This window comes from Tamandua tetradactyla, chromosome X (assembly GCF_023851605.1).
Source record: "Tamandua tetradactyla isolate mTamTet1 chromosome X, mTamTet1.pri, whole genome shotgun sequence".
Classification (NCBI taxonomy): domain Eukaryota; kingdom Metazoa; phylum Chordata; class Mammalia; order Pilosa; family Myrmecophagidae; genus Tamandua; species Tamandua tetradactyla.
In genome coordinates, this window is record NC_135353.1 from 32,517,426 (window position 1) to 32,537,010 (window position 19,585).

The following is a 19,585-nucleotide window of genomic DNA, read 5'->3' on the forward strand; positions in this document are numbered from 1 at the left end:
AGACAAAAATAAATGAATAATGGAGGGGATAAGGGGTTTAGGGTGTTTTGGATATTCTTTTTATTTTTTATTTTTTGGAAGTAATGAAAATGATCTAAAATTGATTGTGGTGGTGAATGCACACCTATAGGATGATACTCTGAGCCATTGACTCTATACTTTGGATGATTATATGATATGTGAATATATCTCAATAAAATTGCATTAAAAGAAAAGAGAGAGCATACTAGAATCCTGGTTCTGACCTTAGACAAGTTATTGCAACTCTTTGATTCTCTGTCCCCCCCCCCCCCATAGAAAAGGAATATTAAGACCAAATTTTTCAGGATTGTTTTAGGATTAAGTGAAATAAATGAATGAATAATGTTTAATACTTGGTGTTTATTGTTTGTATAATAAATGAAATGCATTGTGCCAAGCATTAAGACTATAGCTGTGAATAAGATGGGCTCTGACCCTTGCCTTGTGAAGCTCACAGTCTAGTGGGGAAGATAGTCATTAAGCAAATAATTACATATGCAGTTAATTATTTACAATTATACTGAGTACAATGAAAGAGTGACTACTCAGTGAATACTCAGTAAATGATAGTAAATATTTACTGAATGGCTATTATATGCTGGGCACTATGCCAGGTACAGGATTGAGAGCAATTGTACAATTGGGATGAAGGATGGAGGCATTTTCATGAAGTTTTATGTCAGACAAGGGTAAGGTAAAGAAGCTATCCACCTTTCTCTGGTCAATCCAGGAAGCTTTGGAGAGGAGGTTTAATTTTAGATGTTCAGTTTAGTTCATTAGGAAGAGGAGAGATCAAGTTGAAAATCTGCCTTCTTTCTCTAAAATTAGTTTTTAGAGATCAAGTAAATCATGTGTATGTTTATTGTGTATCTTTTGTTTGTATACATTCTTCAGAATGTATAGTGATATTTTCTTGCAGGTATTTCTTATCTATGTCAGCAGTGCACAAACCAGTACAGGATCCTGATGTCAGGAGCTCTTTATACCATTTTTTTAAGGTGCACAAGATATCCTTCTATGTGCTTGTATGTGCATTAAAAGCTTCTGAAAAGATACACACTTAACTGTTAACAGTAGTTACTGCTAGGGTTTAGGACTGAACAACTATTATGCAAAACACTACCAAATAAAAAATGTGCTAATTAGAAATGATTTTTACCCATTTATTAATATCATCTCCTTACTTCTTTGTCATTTGTAGTGTTATTGGAAGCATTTTAACATAAAGACCCTCTCCCCAAACTGTTCTGCAACTGTTATCATCCACCATCTTCTTGTCATTTCTTTCTTCTTTTTGTTTATCCTTTTTTTTTTTCCCCAAACAGTCACTCCCCATTTCTCCTTCCCTCCATTCTCGGGTAACCGCTAATCTACTTTCTAACTGCGAATTTGCCATTTTTAGTCATCTCTTATATGTGATATCAGGTAATATTTGTCCTTATGTGCCTTGCTTATAAGCATGATAATTTGGGGGTTCTTCCATGTTGCAACTTCTCATAACTTCATTCATTTTATGATGATTAATATTCCGTTGTGTGTATGTACCATACCACATTTTGTTTATCCATCCCATCTTTTGACTATTGTGAATATTGCAGATGTAAACATAGGTATATAAGGATCTAATTGAGACCCTGTTTTCTCTTTCTTTGCATATGTACCTAGAGGTAGAGTTGTTGGTGATTCTATATTTAACATTTTAAGGAATTGCCATATTGCTTTCCACAGTGGTTGCACCATTTTACGTTCCTATCAAAAATGCACTAGTTTCAAATTTTCCACATACTCTCCAAAATGTATTATTTTCTTTTTTTTACAAAATAGCCATCTTTATGGACGTGAAGTAGTATCATGGTTTTAATTTGCATTTCCCTAATGGCTAATGATTTTGAACATCTTTTTATATGCTGATTGACCACTTATATATCTTCTCTGGAGCAATATCTATTTGAGTCCTTTGCTCATATTTTAGTTGACTTGTTTGTATTTTGTTGCTGCATTGTAAAAGATCTTTATATATTCTGGAACTTTTTATTATGGTATAGTAGTATAGTATAGCATATATATAAAGCAAAGAGATTAAAAAACAATAGTTTTCAAAGCACTCTTCAACAAGTAGTTACAGGACAGACCCCAGAGTTTGTCATGGGCTACCATATGAACCTCTCATATTTTTCCTTCTAGCTGCTCCAAAATATGGGAGATTATTGTACGTTCCTACCAGCATGCATAAGTATTCCAGTTTCTCCACATCCTCTCCAAATTTATAATTTCCTGTTTGTTTAATAGCAGCCATTCTTATACGTGTGAGGTGGTATCTCATTGTAGTCTTGATCTGCATTTCCCTTATAGCCAATGAAAATGAGCGTCTCTTCATGTGCTTTTGAGCCATCTGTGGTTGCTCTTCAGAAAAATGCCTCTTCACATCTTTAGCCCATTTTAAAATTGGGTTGTTTGTTCTTTTGTGGTTGAGTTGTATGATTTCTTTATGTATACAGGAAATCAAACCTTTGTCTGATGTGTGATTTCCAAATATTTTCTCCCATTGAGTTGGCTGCTTCTTCACCTTTTTGACAAGGTCTTTTGAGGTGCAGAAGCATTTGATTTTGTGGAGTTCCCATTTATCTATTTTTTCTTTTGTTGCTGTGCTTTGGGTGTAAAGTTTAGGAAGCTACCTCCTATTACTAGGTCTTGAAGATGTTTCCCTACATTTTCTTCTAGAAGCTTTATGGTGCTAGTTCTGTATTTAGGTGTTTGATCCACTTTGACTTAATTTTTATGTAGGGTATAAAATAGGGATCCTCTTTCATTCTCTTGGCTATTGATATCCAATTCTTCCATGCCCAATTATTGAAGACTATTTTGTCCCAGTTCAGAGGATTTGGAGGCCTTGTCAAAAATCAGTTGACCATAGATTTGGTGGTCTATTTCTGCACTCCCGATCATTTCCATTGGTTAATGCTTCTATCTTTGGGCCAGTACCATGCTGTTTTGACCACTATGGCGTTATAATAGGTTTTAAAGTTAGGGAATGTTTATCCTCCCACTTTGTTCTTTTTTAGGATGCTTTTAGCTATCTGGAGTCTCTTTCCCTCCCAGATGAATTTGGTCGTTAGCTTTTCCAAATCTTCAGAGTAGGTTGTTGGAATTTTGATTGGTACTGTGTTGAATATGTAGATGAATTTGGGGAGAATTGACATCTTAACTATCCATGAGCAGGCAATATTTCTACCTATTAGATCTCTTTTGATTTCTTTTAGCAATGTTACATCGTTTTCCATGTACAAGTCCTTTAAGTCCCTAGATAAGTTCATTCCTAAATTCTTCATTCTTTTGGTTGCTATTTTTAATGGAATTTTTTCCTTGACTGACTCCTCAGCTAGGTCATTGCTTGTGTGTAGTAATGTTACTTATTTTTACACGTTAATTTCATTATCCCACCACCCTGCTGAATTTGTTTATTAGCTCAAGTAACTTTGCTGTAGATGTCCCATGATCTTCCAAGTATAGTATCATATCATCTGAAAATAATGAGAGTTTTACTTCTTCCTTTCCAATTTGGATGCCTTTTATTTCTTTATCCTGCCTGACTGCTGTAGCTAAAACTTCTAGCACAATGTTGAATAATAGTGATGACAGTTGGCATCCTTGTCCTGTACCTGATGTTAGGGGGAAAGCTTTCCATCCCTTCCTTTGAGTACTATGCTGGCTATCGGTTTTTTATTTATTTATTTATTTGGCTATTGGTTTTTCAGATATTCACTTTATCATATTGAGGTAGTTACCTTTGATTCCTATCTTTTGACTGTTTCTATCTGAAAAAAATGCTGAATTGTATCGAATGCTTTTTCAGCATCAATTGAGATGATTATGTGATTTTTCCCTTTTGATTTGTTTTACTATGCTGAATTACATTAATTGATTTTCTTGTGTTGAACCATCCTTGCATTCCTGGAATAAACCCCACTTGGTCCTGGTGTGTAATTCTTTTAATGTGTTGTTGGACTTGATTTGCTAATATTTTGTTGAGAATTCTTGCATGTATATTCATTAGGGAGATTGGCCTGTAGTTTTCCTTTCTTATAGCATCTTTACCTGGTTTTGGTATTAAAATGATATTGGGATCAGGGTACATGGGTAGTTAAGGGGTTATAATGCCCACCTTTCATGCAGGAGACCTGGGTTTGATTCCTGGAGCATGCACCCAAAAAAAATTAAATTAAAATGATATTAGCTTCATAAAATGACTTAGGTAGAGATGTTTTTCCGTCTATTTTTTGGAAACATTTGAGAAGGACTGGTGTTAATTCTTTTTGGAATGTTTGATAAAATTCCCCTGTGAAGCCTCTGGCCCTGGGCTTTTCTTTGTAGGAAGATTTTTGGTGACTGGATCTCTTTACTTGTGATTGGTTTGTTGAGATCTTCTATTTCTTCTTGAGTCAGTATAGATTGTTTGTGTGTCTCCAGTAATTTGTCCATTTCATCTAAGTTGTCTAGTTTGTTGGTGTTATATTTGTTCATAGTATCGTCTTATGATTTCTTTTATTTCTTCAGGGTCTGTAGTAATGCATTCCTTCTCATTTTTGATTTTGTTTATTTGCATCTTCTCTCTTTTTTTCTTTGTCAGTCTTGCTAGTGGCCCATCAATTTTATTAATTTTCCCAAAGAACCAACTTTTGGTTTTATTGATTCTTCCTAATGTTCTTTTGTTCTCCAATTCATTTATCTTTGTTTTTATCTTTGTTATTTCTCTTCTTCTATTTCCTTTGGAGTTAGTTTGCTGTTCTTTCTCATGTTCCTCCAGGTATGCTTTTAAGTCCTCGATGTTTGCCTTTTCTTGTTTTTTAATATAGGCATTTAGGGCAATAAATTTCCCTCTCAACACAGCCTTTGCCGCATCTCCTAAGTTTTGATAAGTTGTATTCTCATTTTCATTCATGTTTGGAAAGCTACTGATTTCTCTAGCAATTTCTTTTTTGCCCTGCTGGTTGTTTAGGAGTGTGTCATTTAATCTCCATATATTTGCAAACATTCTCTTTCTTTGGTGGTTATTGAAATCCAGCTTCATCCCATTGTGATCAGAGAAAGTGCTTTGAATAATTTCAGTGTTTGTAAATTTACAAAGAACTGTTTTGTGCCCCAGTGCATGATCTATCCTGGAGAATGTTCCATGAGCACTAGAGAGGAATCTACATGCTTTGGGGTGCAGTGACCTATATATGTCTGTTAGGTCTAATTTGTTTAGCAAGTTATTTAACTTCTATATTTCCTTGTTGATCTTCTGTCTGGTTGTTCTATCTATAGAGGAGAGTGGTGCATTGAAGTCTTCTACTATATCTATCCCTCCTTTCAGTTTTGGTAATGGTAGCATAAACATTTATGATTGTTATATCTTCTTGGTGAATTGACCCTTTAATTAGTATATAATGTCTTTCTTTGTCTCTTATGATGTCTTTAAATTAAAAGTATATTTTGTCTGGTATAAGTATTGCTATTCCTGCTTTCTTTTGGTTACAACTTGCATGGAAAATCTTTTTCCATCCTTTTACTTTCAATCTATTTGTATCCTTGTGTCTAAGATGAGTCTATTATAAGCAGCATATAGCTGGATTATGTTTCTTAATCCATTCTGCCAATCCCTATCTTTTAATTGGCAAGTTTAGTCTGTTTACATTCAAAGTTATTTCTGAAAAAGCATTTCTTGATTCCACCATCTTATCTTTTCAATTTTATTTTTCAGATCTATATATTCTTTTCCTTCTTTCTCTTTGCATTCTTTAAATTGCCTTTAGTGGTACTCTTCAATTCTGTGCCCTCCTCCAGACCTCTCTCTCCTGTCCTTTTTGTTCAGTCAGCAGAACTCCTTTTAGTATTCTCGTAGGGTTGGTCTCTTGTTGAAAAATTCTTCCAGGATTTTTTTGTCTGTGAAAATTTTTATCTCCCTCTCAATTTTGAAGGACAATTTGGCTGGGTACACAATTCTCGGCTGGAAATCTTTCTCTTTCAGGATCTCAAATATATCATACCACTGCCTTCTCACCTCAGAATGCTAGTTGAATAGTCTGAACTCAGTCTTATTTGATATCCCTTATATGTAGTAGATGGTTTTTCTCTTGCTGGTTTCAGGATTTTATTCTCTTCTTCAACATTTGACAGACTGATTATATGTGCCTTGGGAAGGCCTATTTGGGTTTATTCTGTTTGGACTTCTTTGGGCTTCTTTGACTTGTATATTTATGTCCTTTATGAAGGTTGGGAATTTTCCCCCATTATATCCTCAATTACTGTTCCTAGCCCTTTAATCTTCTTTTCTCCTTCTGGGCCACCAGTGATTCTTTTATTTGTGAGCTTTGATTTGTCTGTCATTTCTCTGAGTTCCAATTGAATTTTTTCCATCTTTTTTGCAATTTGCTGTTTTACATCTTCAAAGTCAATTATCCTGTCCGCTATATCACTTATTATTTCTTCTCTCTCTTCAAATCTGGTGTTGTGTGCCTCTAGTATGCTTTTTATTTGGTCACCAGAGTTTTTAATCTCTGTGATATCTGCTATTTTTCTATTTATTCTTTCAAATTCCTCTTTATACTCTTCTACTGTCTTCTTGTTCTCCTTTATGTCATTTGGTATCCCACTGTTTTTATTGAGTAGAATTGTATGAACATATTTGATTAGTTGTTCCAACATTTGTGTCTCCTCTGGCGTTTTAATCTGGTCATTAGCAACTGTCCAAACAGGGTCAGAATGGGCAGTGGGAGATTAAGAAAGACACAACACAGAGTTAAGAGAAAGTGGGTCCTAGGTGGTTCATTGCCTGGCCAAAGGCAACGACCCCAAGAAGCCAGCGCAAGTTTATTAAATATTGTTTAACAATAGCATTCTAGATAAGGCAGTGCAGTACATGAGAATGTGCTTGACGTAATGGATAGGAATACAGAATTTTCTTGAAAACAAAGTGAACATTAACTAGCCTGCCTGAAACTGTACAGGCAGAACTTTCCCACAGTAAGACCAGATTAGATAAGGTGCAGCCCAGGCCAGACTCCATTCCATGGAGACCAGGGGATCTTGCCTCCAAGGTTACTCTGAAGTGGCCTTTCCAACAGTCAGAGGCCCGATTTGTGAAAAGCCTGACCTGGGCTCCAGTAGTCATCAGGCAGGGCTATATCTGTCTGAATTGTGATATGCTTAGTGGTCTTCTGCTGTCTTTGTGGCATGTAAATATCTTGGTTGATTTACTTTGGGAGTTGATTTCTTTCAATAGTCTAAGACTTTGTGTTTGTGGAATGGTTATACAGTAGAGACCAGGGCACAGGGTGGGGCTCTCAGTGCAGTGATTTGTTTCAGGGCAGGTGGCGTGTGGCATGAGTCACCATTCACAGGGCTGTGCTGGTGAGGATAGCACCTAAGGAATGTGGCCTGACTTACTTCCTAGTCCCAGGCTCCCATCTGTGCACTTCCGTGGGCTCCACAGCCCCTTGCCTCTGTGCCAGGCTCCAGCTTTCTGCCTCTTAGTTCCTTGGCCTCTGCTGCCCCATGTGGTGCAGAAGGCTCTCCCAGGTCTACCGCATTCCTGAATCACTGCCTCAGTCACCCTCCTGTCCCTTCTCTAACTTTTCCATGGAGCAGAGCAAGTCTTGAACTGCTCTATTCAGCCACCTTCCCCTATATTCTGGATATTAAGCCCCATCTGATATATGATTTAGAACTGTTTCCTCCCATTGTGTAGGTTATCCTTTCTTAAGCAAATATTTTAATGGAAGGGACATACAAGCATGAGCGTCTATTGTGTTGGCAAGAGAGAGATTTTTAGAGATTTGTTTGACTAGCCACAGGGACCAGTCTTTCCCTCTGAGATGAATGCTAAGTGCTGAATTTGCTTTAGAACTTGATATAAAGTGTAAGGAGGCAACAAGTCATAACTACCTATTGTTTTCAGTTGATAATTTAAATATCATCTCATAAAGATGTGGTGGATCTGCTGGTGGCAGTTTTCTAATCTTGCCTTTTTTATTCCCCTCCATAATTACCCTGATCTAGGATGAACAGCCTGTGAAGCATTGACTTAATGTATCCTAAATTACCTCAGCAGAGTAACTACAAGAGTTCAGCTTCTCTTGATTTTAAACCAGGTCTCTGGTAAGCAGTTCTTACCAGCATTAGTTGTGTGCTGAGAAAATGTTATATCTTGTAGCCTGGGGCTTGCCACCAACTAAGACTGTTGTCCTTTGCTGTAGGGTGCCACTCTCTCTGGTATAGCCTACAAAGAAGGAACCCCCTTTGACTTTTTGTCATCCTGTCAGCTAATCAGTTGGAAGGCTTTGTATTGAAGCTCAGACTGCCCAGAAGTGTTCTCTGTCTGTATCTGATTCAGTCAAGTAAAGGTAGCTAAGGAACTTGATTCTCTGCCTTTGCTCTGGTCCCCTATCAAATGAAGTTAAGTGTGACTAAGGATTTGACACACCAACATGTAAAAGCTTGCTCTCTATAACTCTGTGAATAAGATCCTATTATTACTCTCATTTTACAGTAGAGGTGATGGAGACTCAGAGACTAAATTGCTTTCCCAAGATTACATGGCCAGGACACTATTTAAACTCAGGTTTAGATGTTAGGTCGTGTGTTCTTTGCACTGAGCCTCATTGCCTTCTTAAGGTGATCTGAGCTGTGCTTTCAGAAGGTAGTCTAATCAAAGTTTTTTTTTAATTCTTTATTTTTTATTGATACATATTATATATTTACATACCATGTAATCATCCAAAGTGTATAATCAGTGGTTCACAATATCATCATATAGCTAATCAAAGTGTTTTTTATCCTGGATTATAAAATGATGAAACTAGACCTGGAGAGACAAATTTGAAGACTTTTGCAGTCACCCAGGGAAATGATGATGAAGACCTGAAATGGTGTTATGCAAGTTGAGAGGAAGAAGAGGGGACAGATACAAGAGACTTAGTAGAGATAAAGTAATGAAATATTTTAGGACTTTTAAAAAGCATCAAGCCTAGGAATGAAAAAGATAGTATAAACCATTAGGTCCAGTTCCCTATGTTTATTTTTATTTATTTATTTTTTACATGGGCAGGCACTGAGAAACGAACCCAGGTCTCCAGCATGGCAGATAAGAACTCTGCCTGCTGAGCCACTGTGGCCCACCCCAGTTCCCTATCTTTAAGCAGAATATAATCATCCCCACTTTTACATGTGAGTCAATTATGATTCAGTCTAAGTGAGTTTCCCAGGGCCCCAAGCTAGTTTGTGCCAAAAGGAACTGGAACTCAGAACTCCTGCTTCCTATTGCAGTGCCCTTTCTGCTAAAGGGGAGTGTCTCCAAAATCTGTTTGATAGATTCTCTGGTCATCCTGAAAAATCACATCTTCTGGGTTTTTCAGAGAAGCCCCAGTGTCACATGTACAATCTTATTGTCCCCAAAAGTACATGTGCATATGTCAAATCATGCCTTCTCAATTTTGTAGTCACAAAATTTAATCATCCCACTCTTAATCTGCTGTCTAGATAGACTCCAGATATTCTATGAGAGAAAAATAGGGTAGCAGAACATTTCTGTCTTATAGCTGAAGAATATGGTATTGCTAAATGGAATATAAATATGATGTAAACTCTAGTCATTCTCAGCATCATGTCCCCAGCCATCTTCTGGTATGACACTCAGACAGCTTAAGCACTTCGGAATGTTTTATTGTCACTTGAAAGTCTTTGGTTACACAGAAGGAGGTCTGGAAAAGTCCTTCTGTCTGGTGTCTATAAAAGAGATGGAATTTCTTTGGCACATGGAAAATCTCTTAAGTTCTCATCCTTATTCTTTAGGACTATAAAAATTAACTCTAAGAAATGAAAAGTTAGTTAATCAAATTAAAAAAAACTGTCAGGACAATATTAGGCCTAGTTAAACAGCCAGTTTGGAAGTTCTATCAGCAGTAAACAATTTCAAACAAATAATATGCTAATTTGTTCATTCAGCAAATATTTATTGAATAATTTACTGTGTCCCAGTGATGTCAGATAGAAGACTAGACAATGCTAATTTCCAGCATAAATTAAAAGATGAGTAGGACATAGCTCTGGTCCACAATTTCTCTAAAATCTAGTAAATAGAAATTATCCACTTCCATTGACAAAAATCACATTCCTAGGAATTCTAAAGGGGCCACACTTGTTAGTTTTTAGTTAGTATTACTGAGTTTGCTTGAAAGTAATAAAACTGAATTCATTCTTATTTAATCAATACCAATGCCCATTTCCTATATTTTTCTCTCAGTATCCCACTATTGTACTCTGTTTTCAGGAAAAGCTAATATGGGCATTCAGGTAAGAAAAAAAGATGCCTATCTATTTCCAATATTACCTTTCTCCAAGTGTCAGTGACTTCTTTAAGATTTGAAATGGTAAAAATGATCTTGGACTGCATCGATGGGTATTTAATGGTAGAAATAAGAGAAAACATTAATATGGGGGCTTAAGCCTGTTTAAGCCGTATGTGACTAAGGAATGACACGTTTTTTACTGAGAAATGTTCCAAGGTGATAATTGTTGCAGACTGAGCATAACTTGAGAAGAAAATACTGCCCCTAGATTGTGGAACAGGCAGTGTTTGCATTGAATTTTAAAAATTAATCCGGAAAACATTTGCTCCATTAATTACACCCCATAGAACTGCAAGCTGAGGGTACATTTTGTTTTGTGTATGGAATTTAAAAGTTTCTTAAGAATTGATCAGCTTAAAAAATGTCTGTGAATATTGGACTGATTGTCTTCCTCTCTTTCCTGCCTACCTTCTCACCCCCATCAGAGCTTAATTTGAGGTTTACACCCAGTGGGAAAGCTAAAGCATCAGACCTTCAAGGGTAGCTCTTTAATTTGAAATTCCGTCTCACTGCACCCTGCCCTCCCCACAACGCACATGTTCACACCATTTCTCAGAATTATTCTCTGAAATGATCAGGCTTCCTTGTCTTCCAGAGAACCCCTGAGTTATTTTTGAAAGTTAGCACAGCCCAATAATTCTGTCCCCTTTTCTGTTGAGCATGTGCTCAGGCCTTTGAAAAGATTTCTTTGGCCATTCTTGGCTAGTTTTCTTCCAGAACAAGACTTTGTAGCCCTAAGCACCTACAGAATGGCCAAGCAGAAGCGTCCAGAGGGGTCCACTCTTAGACTGAAAACTTAGTTTGGAATAAGAAAAAGAACCAGACCATGGAGTACAGTGGCAGGGGAGAGTACTAAATGGGGCACTTAGAGATTATCAAGTACAGTGGTTCTCAGTCAACATATCTAGGGATGTGTTCACATTCTTATCTGTTTGGCACTACTCCAGTGGTCCTTGGAAGTAAGAAGGACTCAGAGCAGGTATTCCTGTTGGAGCAGCTTGTAATAAATGTTGCCTGGGGAGGGGCTCTGTGTAGTTTCAAAAAGCTGCCCATCCAGCTTTAATTGACTAAGTTTCCAAACATCATCCAGTAGTTCACTAGCAGAGCTATGATTTGATTCCAGGTCTTCTGACACCCTCTCCACTCTTCTTTTTCAGTGTGCTCTACTATGGAAAAACAAAGAAAGAGGAAGGAAATAAAACAGCAGGTGAGAAAGGAGGGAAAGGAAAATAACTGCCTGTGGTTACATGCCTGCATCCACTATCACTTAGTCTCCCCATATTTTCAAACAGCTTTGCTCTGGTCCTCAAATCCTGGCCAGACTACTTTTCCAAAGTTTTCTCCTACCAGGAACTTCCTTTGAGCACTGCTAGAGCAATACTGAACACCTTGAAAGAGCAAGCCCTTCTCTTTCAATCCGTTCACTGTTATGAGGATATCCTCTTCTTTTCCTTCTCCAGGAAAAATCAAGTTAGCTTCCCCGAATACAAATGATTTACCATAGCATGGAGTACTTTATGCTAATATATCTATCTACCAGTAACTGCTTTTGGCTAAATAAAATTGAACTTCTATAATTTACATTTTATTTGAAGGAAACCATTGCCAAGGCCCAGTCCCATTATGGCCACCTCTACTATGAAGCCTTCCCTGATATCCTAGTCTGAATTAAGTTTTCTCTCTTGTTTTCAAATTATTATTTTGTTAGTCTTGTAGCATTTACCATTTCCTTTTCTATATTATAGAAGTTTATATATACACATGTAAAATCCATTAATTTGTAATTTCATGAAGGCAAGGACCATGTCTTATTCATCTTTATATTTCTTCCATCAGCACCCATCAGAGTGTTACTAGTAGGTACCCAGAAAATGTACCAAAGAAATGAGTAAATTATTTTTATTTCCATAGGATTTCTTTTCTTGAACTGAGCATACTATTTCCTGCTAGATTATCAACTCTCCAATGACAGAAGCCATGTCTTGTTTATTCATTCTTTTGTTCACTCATACATTCATTCATTCCACAAATACTTATTACATGCTTACCATGTATTAGGCACTGTTAAGTGATAAGCTTGCAGCACTAAATGAAACACTAACTGTCCTTGCCCTCATGAATTACACATTCTAGTGAGTGAGACAGATGATAAACAAATATATAAGTTAAAGTACTTAGGTACATAAAAAAGAGCAGGTTAAGAAAATAAAGAATGAACAAGGGCTGCAATTTATATACAATGGTCATGGAAAGTTTGTCTGGGGAGGTGACATTTGAGCAGACACCTTGTCTTTTCTTTATAAAACTACCTCCAACCTTACCTTAACCCCCCCCCATAGTACATTCATATACCCTATGACCCAAAAATTCTACTCCTAGATAAGTACACAAGAGAACTTCTTATTCATATATAGCATTATACATGTACAAATAAGTTTATAGCAGCATTGTTCATGATACAAAAATCTTGCAACAACCTAAATTCTGGTCAGCATTATAATGGATTAATAAATGGTACATTCATGTATCAGTTTATACTGCATTCAGAACAAATGCCACATGCAAAAATATGGATTCATTGAAGCAATATATTAGATGAAAAAATAAATCCTAAAAGTTTCATAGAGATGGCATATTTTTATAAAGTTAAAAATAAAATAAACATATGTAATTTTGAGATTACATGGTAGGTGTAATAAAACTATATGAAAAGAAAAGCAAGAGGATAATGAACACTAGATTCAGGATGATGGTTACCCTAGCTGGAAAGAACAGGGGTGGGATGGAGGTGGAGAGCTCAGAATAGTTAGATGTACATTATTGGCAAGGTCTCAGTTTTTATTCTGAGTTGTGAGTTTGCAGGTTCTTATTACATTATTAAAACTAACTAATTAAATAACTGAAGAACCAGTGCTGAAAGCATATCATTAACCAAACATCATGATTAATCCAATTTTATCCACCTGCGATCCTAAAATAAATGAATAATAAGCTGCTTAGATCAGTGCTTTCAAAACAAAATAAGGCTGTATAATTTGCAGTTAATGTTATTAGCATTCCTTCTCACTTTTTCTTCTTTCAAGCAGTCATTATCTTCATGTTGTACCACAGAATTAATGATTAGAAATATTAACTTACATAGGGACTCCCCAAATGACTGAGAGAACTAGGGCCAAAATTTATAATTCCAGAGTTTTCAACTTTTTACCAAATCCATTAGACCTCTTTCATAGAATTGTGAATTTTTCATTATGAAAGTACTCTGTACATGTATTTTTAGGGTGTTACCATCCCCAAGAAGCTTTAACTTCTGCATATTCTGACTTTGGTACTCAAAATCATAATGTCTATCAAGTTAATAGTGGCAGATGACACTGAATTTGGGCACTTTGCTACATTATACTGTGTGACAAAATGGTAGTTAGAGAAAAAATTTTGCTCCTGGCCTAAATCTACAACTCTGTTGGTTGTGATTATTTATTTATTAGACCTTGCATAGTACCTTCTCTTCATTCCGTTACAAACATTCATTTATTCTCACCTTCAAAAGAGCAGAATTATAATTTTTTTAGGAGAATAAGTTTTCAATGTCATAGAGGGAATAAATGGCTTGGAGGTGGTAATTTGACTTCAGTGTTTTCTTTCATGGTGGGAGGTTGGTGCATAACAGTAAAAGAAAAGAAGGTGAAAACAAAAAATACAGGGTAGTATAGAAGGGAAACTAACCTCCACACTTTCCCTTCTATACTAGGAGATTAGTTGTCAGAAGACTTGTATGATCTGCCTTCATTGCATTGTTTCCCCTTTTGCAAGTGTATTAGTTGAGGTTCTCTAGAATCAACAGGAAATATTCATAAATATAAAATTTGTAAAAGTGTCTCACATAACTGTGGAAATGTAGAGTCCAAAATCTGTAGGGCAGGGTGTGAAGTTTACTACTCCAATGGAGGATCTGGATGAACTCCACCGGAGAGGTTCGCTGCCTGAAGCAGGAAGAGAGCCTGTTTCTTCTGAATCCTCCTTAAAAGGCTTCCAGTGATTAGATTAAGCATCACTCATTGCAGAAGACTTTCCCCTTTGGCTGATTACAAATGGAATCAGCTGTGGATGCAGCTGATGTGATCATAATCTAATTCTATGAAATGTCCTCATCACAACAGACAGGCCAGCACTTGCCCAACCAGACAAACAGGTACCACCACTTGGCCAAGTTGACACATGAACCTGACCATGACAATCCACCCCTTGTCAACTTGGCAGCTATACACATCACCTTAAACCATACCTGATTTCTAAATAAAAAACAATAAAACACACATTTTTTCTTTCACCTAACAATACTCAACTGAATTGCATATAACCAGAAACACATTGAATCTCTCCAGAATAGGGTGCAAGTCCTTGGGTAATATTCATTTGTAAACTTGATATCTGTTCTAGTTTGCTAGCTGCCAGAATGCAATATACTAAAAACAGAATGGCTTTTAACAAGGGGAATTTAATGAGTTGCTAGTTTATAGTTCTAAGACCGAGAAAAATGTCCCAATTAAAACAAGTCTATAGAAATGTCCAATTTAAGGCATCCGGGGAAAGATACCTTGTTTCAAGAAGGCCAACGATGTTCAACATTTCTCTCTCAACTGGAAGGGCACATGGCAAACATGGTGGCATCTGCTGGCTTTCATGTGGCTCTACCAAAAAGGACTCTCTCCAAAATGTTTCCTCTTTTAAAGGATTCCAGCAAGCAACTCTACCTTCAGTGGGTGGAGACACAGCTCCATGGAAATCATCTAATCAAAAGTTACCACCCACAGTTGGGTGGGTCACATATTCATGGAAACAATCAAAATGCTCCCACCCAACAATATTGAATGAGGATCAAAGGGCATGGCTTTTCTGGAGTCCACCACAGATTCAGACCGGGACAGTATCTTACAACTTAAATAGTTTAACATGAACAAAATTGCATTACAGTCCTCATTTCTGTAGCTGATCACAGGGTCGTAGTTCATATTTATCACTACCTTCTTCCACAACCCTTCCCATGTTCCCTTTACCCTCAGCAAGCACTTCAGCTGGCCATGGTTCTTTGCCTGGTGGGGTGACCCAAACTTCTAATCCTGAAGTTTCAGAGCCATTGGTAGTCCTGCCTGGATTAGGTTGTTGTAGTTTTCCATTGATTTTAATCACAGGGCATGGTAATATTAAAAGACGCCCTAGGAGATCTCCTATATTCCAGGAAAACTCTTCTTTACCTTCATTGTGTAGTTGTAGTCTTATTTCCCCCTGATAGTCAGGGTTAATCACCCCAGCCAGTAATGTAATCCCCTTCTTGGCTTATTGATCCAGGGAATGAGTAGCCCAAAGTGACCAGGTCGCAGTCTTAAATTCTAGTTCAATGGAATTATTGTTGTTTCTCCTGGTGGAAGGACTCCCCCTTTTGGAACTAAAGCCTGTAGACCAGCAGAACTCAGGGTCGCAGGGACAGACAGCAAAAATTTTCCTAGTGGATCTCTAAGGGTAATAGTGAGTGGTGCCACTCCCATTTCCACCCCTTGATTCTTGACCCATGGATCCTGGCTATGGGAGAAACAGCACCATACAGCGGATGCTGATTCAGAGCATACACAGCTTCCTAGAGAACATTACCCCAGCCCTTCAAGGTATTGCCACCTAGATGGCACTGTACTTGAGTTCTCAAAAGGCCATTCCACTGTTCTATCATTCCAGCTGCTCTGGATGATGGGGAACATGGTAAGACCAGAGAATTCCATGAGCATGTGCCCATTCCCGCATTTCTTTTGCTGTGAAGTGTGTTCTTTGATCAGAAGCAATGGTGTGTGTAATACCATGATGATGGATAAGGCATTCTGTAAGCCCATGGATGGTAGTTTTGAGAGAAACATTGTGTACAGGGAAAGCAAACCCATATCCAGAGTATGTGTCTATTCCAGTTAGAACAAATCACTGCCTCTTCCATGAAGGGAGTGGTCCAATGTAATCAACCTGCCACCATGTAGCTGGCTGGTCTCCTCGGGGAATGGCGCCATATCAGGGGCTGAGTGTGGGTCTTTGCTGCTGGCTGACTGGGCACTCAGCAGTGGCTATAGCCAGGTCAGCATTGGTGAGCGGAAGTCCATATTGCTGAGCCCATGCACAGCCTCCATCCCTACCACCATGAGGCTGACTGGTATGCACAGAATGCATCATCTTAGCCACTTGATTATTCAAACCTTCCTCTGCTGAAGTCACCCTCTGGTGCGCATTCACATAGGCACAAATATCTTCATGTTTTTAGCCCACTCAGAAAAGTCTATCCACATACCTCTTCTCCAGACCTCTTTGTCACCAATTTTCCAATTATGGTCTTTCCAAGTTCCTGACCATCCAGCCAACCCATTAGCTACCACCAATGAGTCAGTTTAAAAATGTACCTCTGGCCAGGTCTCCTTCCAAGGAGAAAAACAAGGTGCACTGCTCAAAGTTCTGCCCACTGGGAGGACTTCCCCTCACCACTGTCTTTCAAGGACACCCCAGAAAGGGGTTGGAGTAATGCAGCTGTCCGCTTTCAGTTGGAACCTGCATATCATGCTGAACCATCTGTAAACCAGGCCCAAGTTTTCTCTTCCTCAGTCAGTTCAGTGTAAGGAACTCCCCAAGAGGCCATAGCTCTGGTCTGGGAAAGAGAAGGTAATGTGGCAGGAGTGGAGACCATGGACATTTGTGCCGCTTCCTCATGTAACTTACTTGTGCCTTCAGGACCTGCTCTGGCCTCATCTCATATATACCATTTCCATTTTCTGATGAAGTGCTGCTTCACATGCCCAACTTTGTGGTTTGGTGGGTCAGACAACACCCAGCTCATGATAGGCAACTTGGGTCTCATGGTAACTTGGTGGCCCATGGTTAAGCATTCAGTCTAAGCAGAAGCTGTGTCTCAAAAGGAGAGTAGTTATCTGCAGCAGATGGTAAGGCTTTGCTCCAAAATCCTAAGGGTCTGCATTGTGATTCTCCTATAGGGGCCAGCCAAAGGCTCTAAACAGCGTCTCTATTTGCCACTGACACTTCCAGCACCATTGGATCTGCTAGATCATAAGGCCCAAGTGGCAGAGCAGCTTGTACAGCAGCCAGGACCTGCTGCAGAGCCTCCCCTTGTTCAGGTCCCCACTCAAAATTAGCAGCTTTTCTGGTCACTTGATAAATGGGCCGGAGTAGCACACCCAAATGAGGAATATGTTGTCACCAAAATCCAAAGAGACCAACTAGGCCTTGTGCCTCTGTTTCGATCATAGGAGGGACCAGATGCAGCAACTTATCCTTGACCTTAGAAGGGATATCTTGACATGCCCCCACCACTGGACACCTAGAAATTTCACTGAGGTCGAAGGCCCCTGTATTTTTGTTGGATTTGTCTCCCAACCTCTGACACGCAAATGCCTTACCAGTAAGTATAGAGTAGTTGCTGCTTTTTGCTCATTAGGTCCAATCAAGATGATATCATCAATATAGTGGACCAGTGTGATTTCTTGTGGGAGGGAGAAATGATCAAGGTCCCTGTGGACAAGATTATGACATAGCGCTGGAGAGTTGATATACCCCTGAGGTAGGACAGTAAGAGTGTATTGCTGACATTGCCAGCTGAAAGCAAACTGTTTCTGGTGGTCCTTACTCACAGTTATTGAGAAAAAAGCATTTGACAGATCAATAGCTGCATACCAGGTACCAGGAGATGTATTGATTTGCTCAAGCAATGATACCACATCTGGAACAGCAGCTGCAATTGGAGTTACCACCTGGTTGAGCTTACGATAATCCACTGTCATCCTCCAAGACCCATCTGTTTTCTGCACAGGCCAAATAGGAGAGTTGAATGGGGATGTGGTGGGACTCACCGCCTCTGCATTCTTCAAGTCCTAAAGAGTGGCAGTAATCTCTGAAGTCCCTCCAGGAATCTGATATTGCTTCTGATTTACTATTTTGCTCAGTAGGGACAGTTCTAGTGGCTTCCACTTGGCCTTTCCCACCATAATAGCCCTCACTGCACAAGTTAGAGAGCCAATGTGGGAATTCTTCCATTTGTTCAGTATATGTATTCCGATTATACATTCTGGAACTGGAGAAATAACTACAGAATAGGTCCAGGGACCCACTGGACCCACTGTGAGATGGACCTGAGCTAAAACTCCATCGATCACCTGGCCTCCATAAGCCCCCACTCTGACTGGTGGACCAGAGTGACGTTTTGTTCCCCTGGAATTAATGTCACTTCTGAACCAGTGTCTAATAATCCCTGAAATATTTGATCATTTCCTTTTCCCCGGTGCACAGTTACACTGGTAAAAGGCTGTTGGTCTACTTGGGGAAGACTTGGAGGAAGATTAATAGTTTAAATTTGTGGCAGTGTAACAGGGTTTTCCCCCAAAGGGACCTGGCCTCCCCTTCATTCAAGGAGCTTTGGGTCTATAAACTGTTTCAAGTCTGGAAATTGATTAAGGGGCTGTGACTCTGTATTTTTATAATTCAGGTTAGATATCTGTTCACTTGACCTAGAACTCTTTTGTTTATACAGCTCAAACAAGAATTTAGTAGATTGCCCATCTATTCTATTTCTAGGTACCCCATGATTTACTAGCAATACCACAAATCTCTGTGAGTCAGATTATTTTGACTTCTGCTTTGAGTTTGCTGTCTATTATAATAGCCATGTCCACCCTGTCTTTTGCCTTTAAATGCTGCCACCTGGCTTATGCCAACTTGGGATCTGGTCATCCCTATTGTATTTAAGGATTCCAGCTCAGTGATAGCAGTTCCCATATTTTACCTATAGAGAAGTGCAACTACAGAGCTCTTCAGAGATGTTGGCGCTAGTTTCACAAGTTTATTTCTCACTGTTCTGGTAAAAGGTGCATCCTCTGGACATTCCTGGAGTATAAGAGCAGGCTTTGCATAATAAATCCTCTCTAACATTCCAATCTCTCTAAACCTCTGGATCCCCTCATCTACATTATACCAGGGCAGTTCTGGTGTTTCAACCTCAGGTGATGTCAGCCACCTTTTGATACTTATTTCAACCAACCATCCAAACAAATTGTTAATGCCTTTTCTAACCCCTCGAGCTATAAAATTGAATGCAGAATCTCTGCTTAGTCGGCCCTTGTCAATAAATTCAGCCTGATCCA

The 19,585-nt window shown here is 38.6% G+C and overlaps 1 protein-coding gene across 14 annotated transcripts in view; it reads left to right on the plus strand.

The window, feature by feature from the left end:
• ENOX2 (ecto-NOX disulfide-thiol exchanger 2) overlaps positions 1 to 19,585 on the plus strand; it is a 459,417-nt gene that overhangs the window by 209,061 nt on the left and 230,771 nt on the right. For 7 of the 14 annotated variants that reach the window (XM_077145026.1, XM_077145023.1, XM_077145031.1 and 4 more), the window contains 2 exons: positions 10,301 to 10,350; positions 11,564 to 11,613. The exons of 4 other annotated variants lie outside the window; for them this stretch is intronic. In XM_077145026.1, coding sequence (XP_077001141.1) covers positions 10,301 to 10,350; positions 11,564 to 11,613 — 100 coding nt within the window. The remainder of the gene's footprint in view (positions 1 to 10,300; positions 10,351 to 11,563; positions 11,614 to 19,585) is intronic. 3 more of the 14 variants (XM_077145030.1, XM_077145036.1, XM_077145033.1) reach the window with 1 other exon arrangement.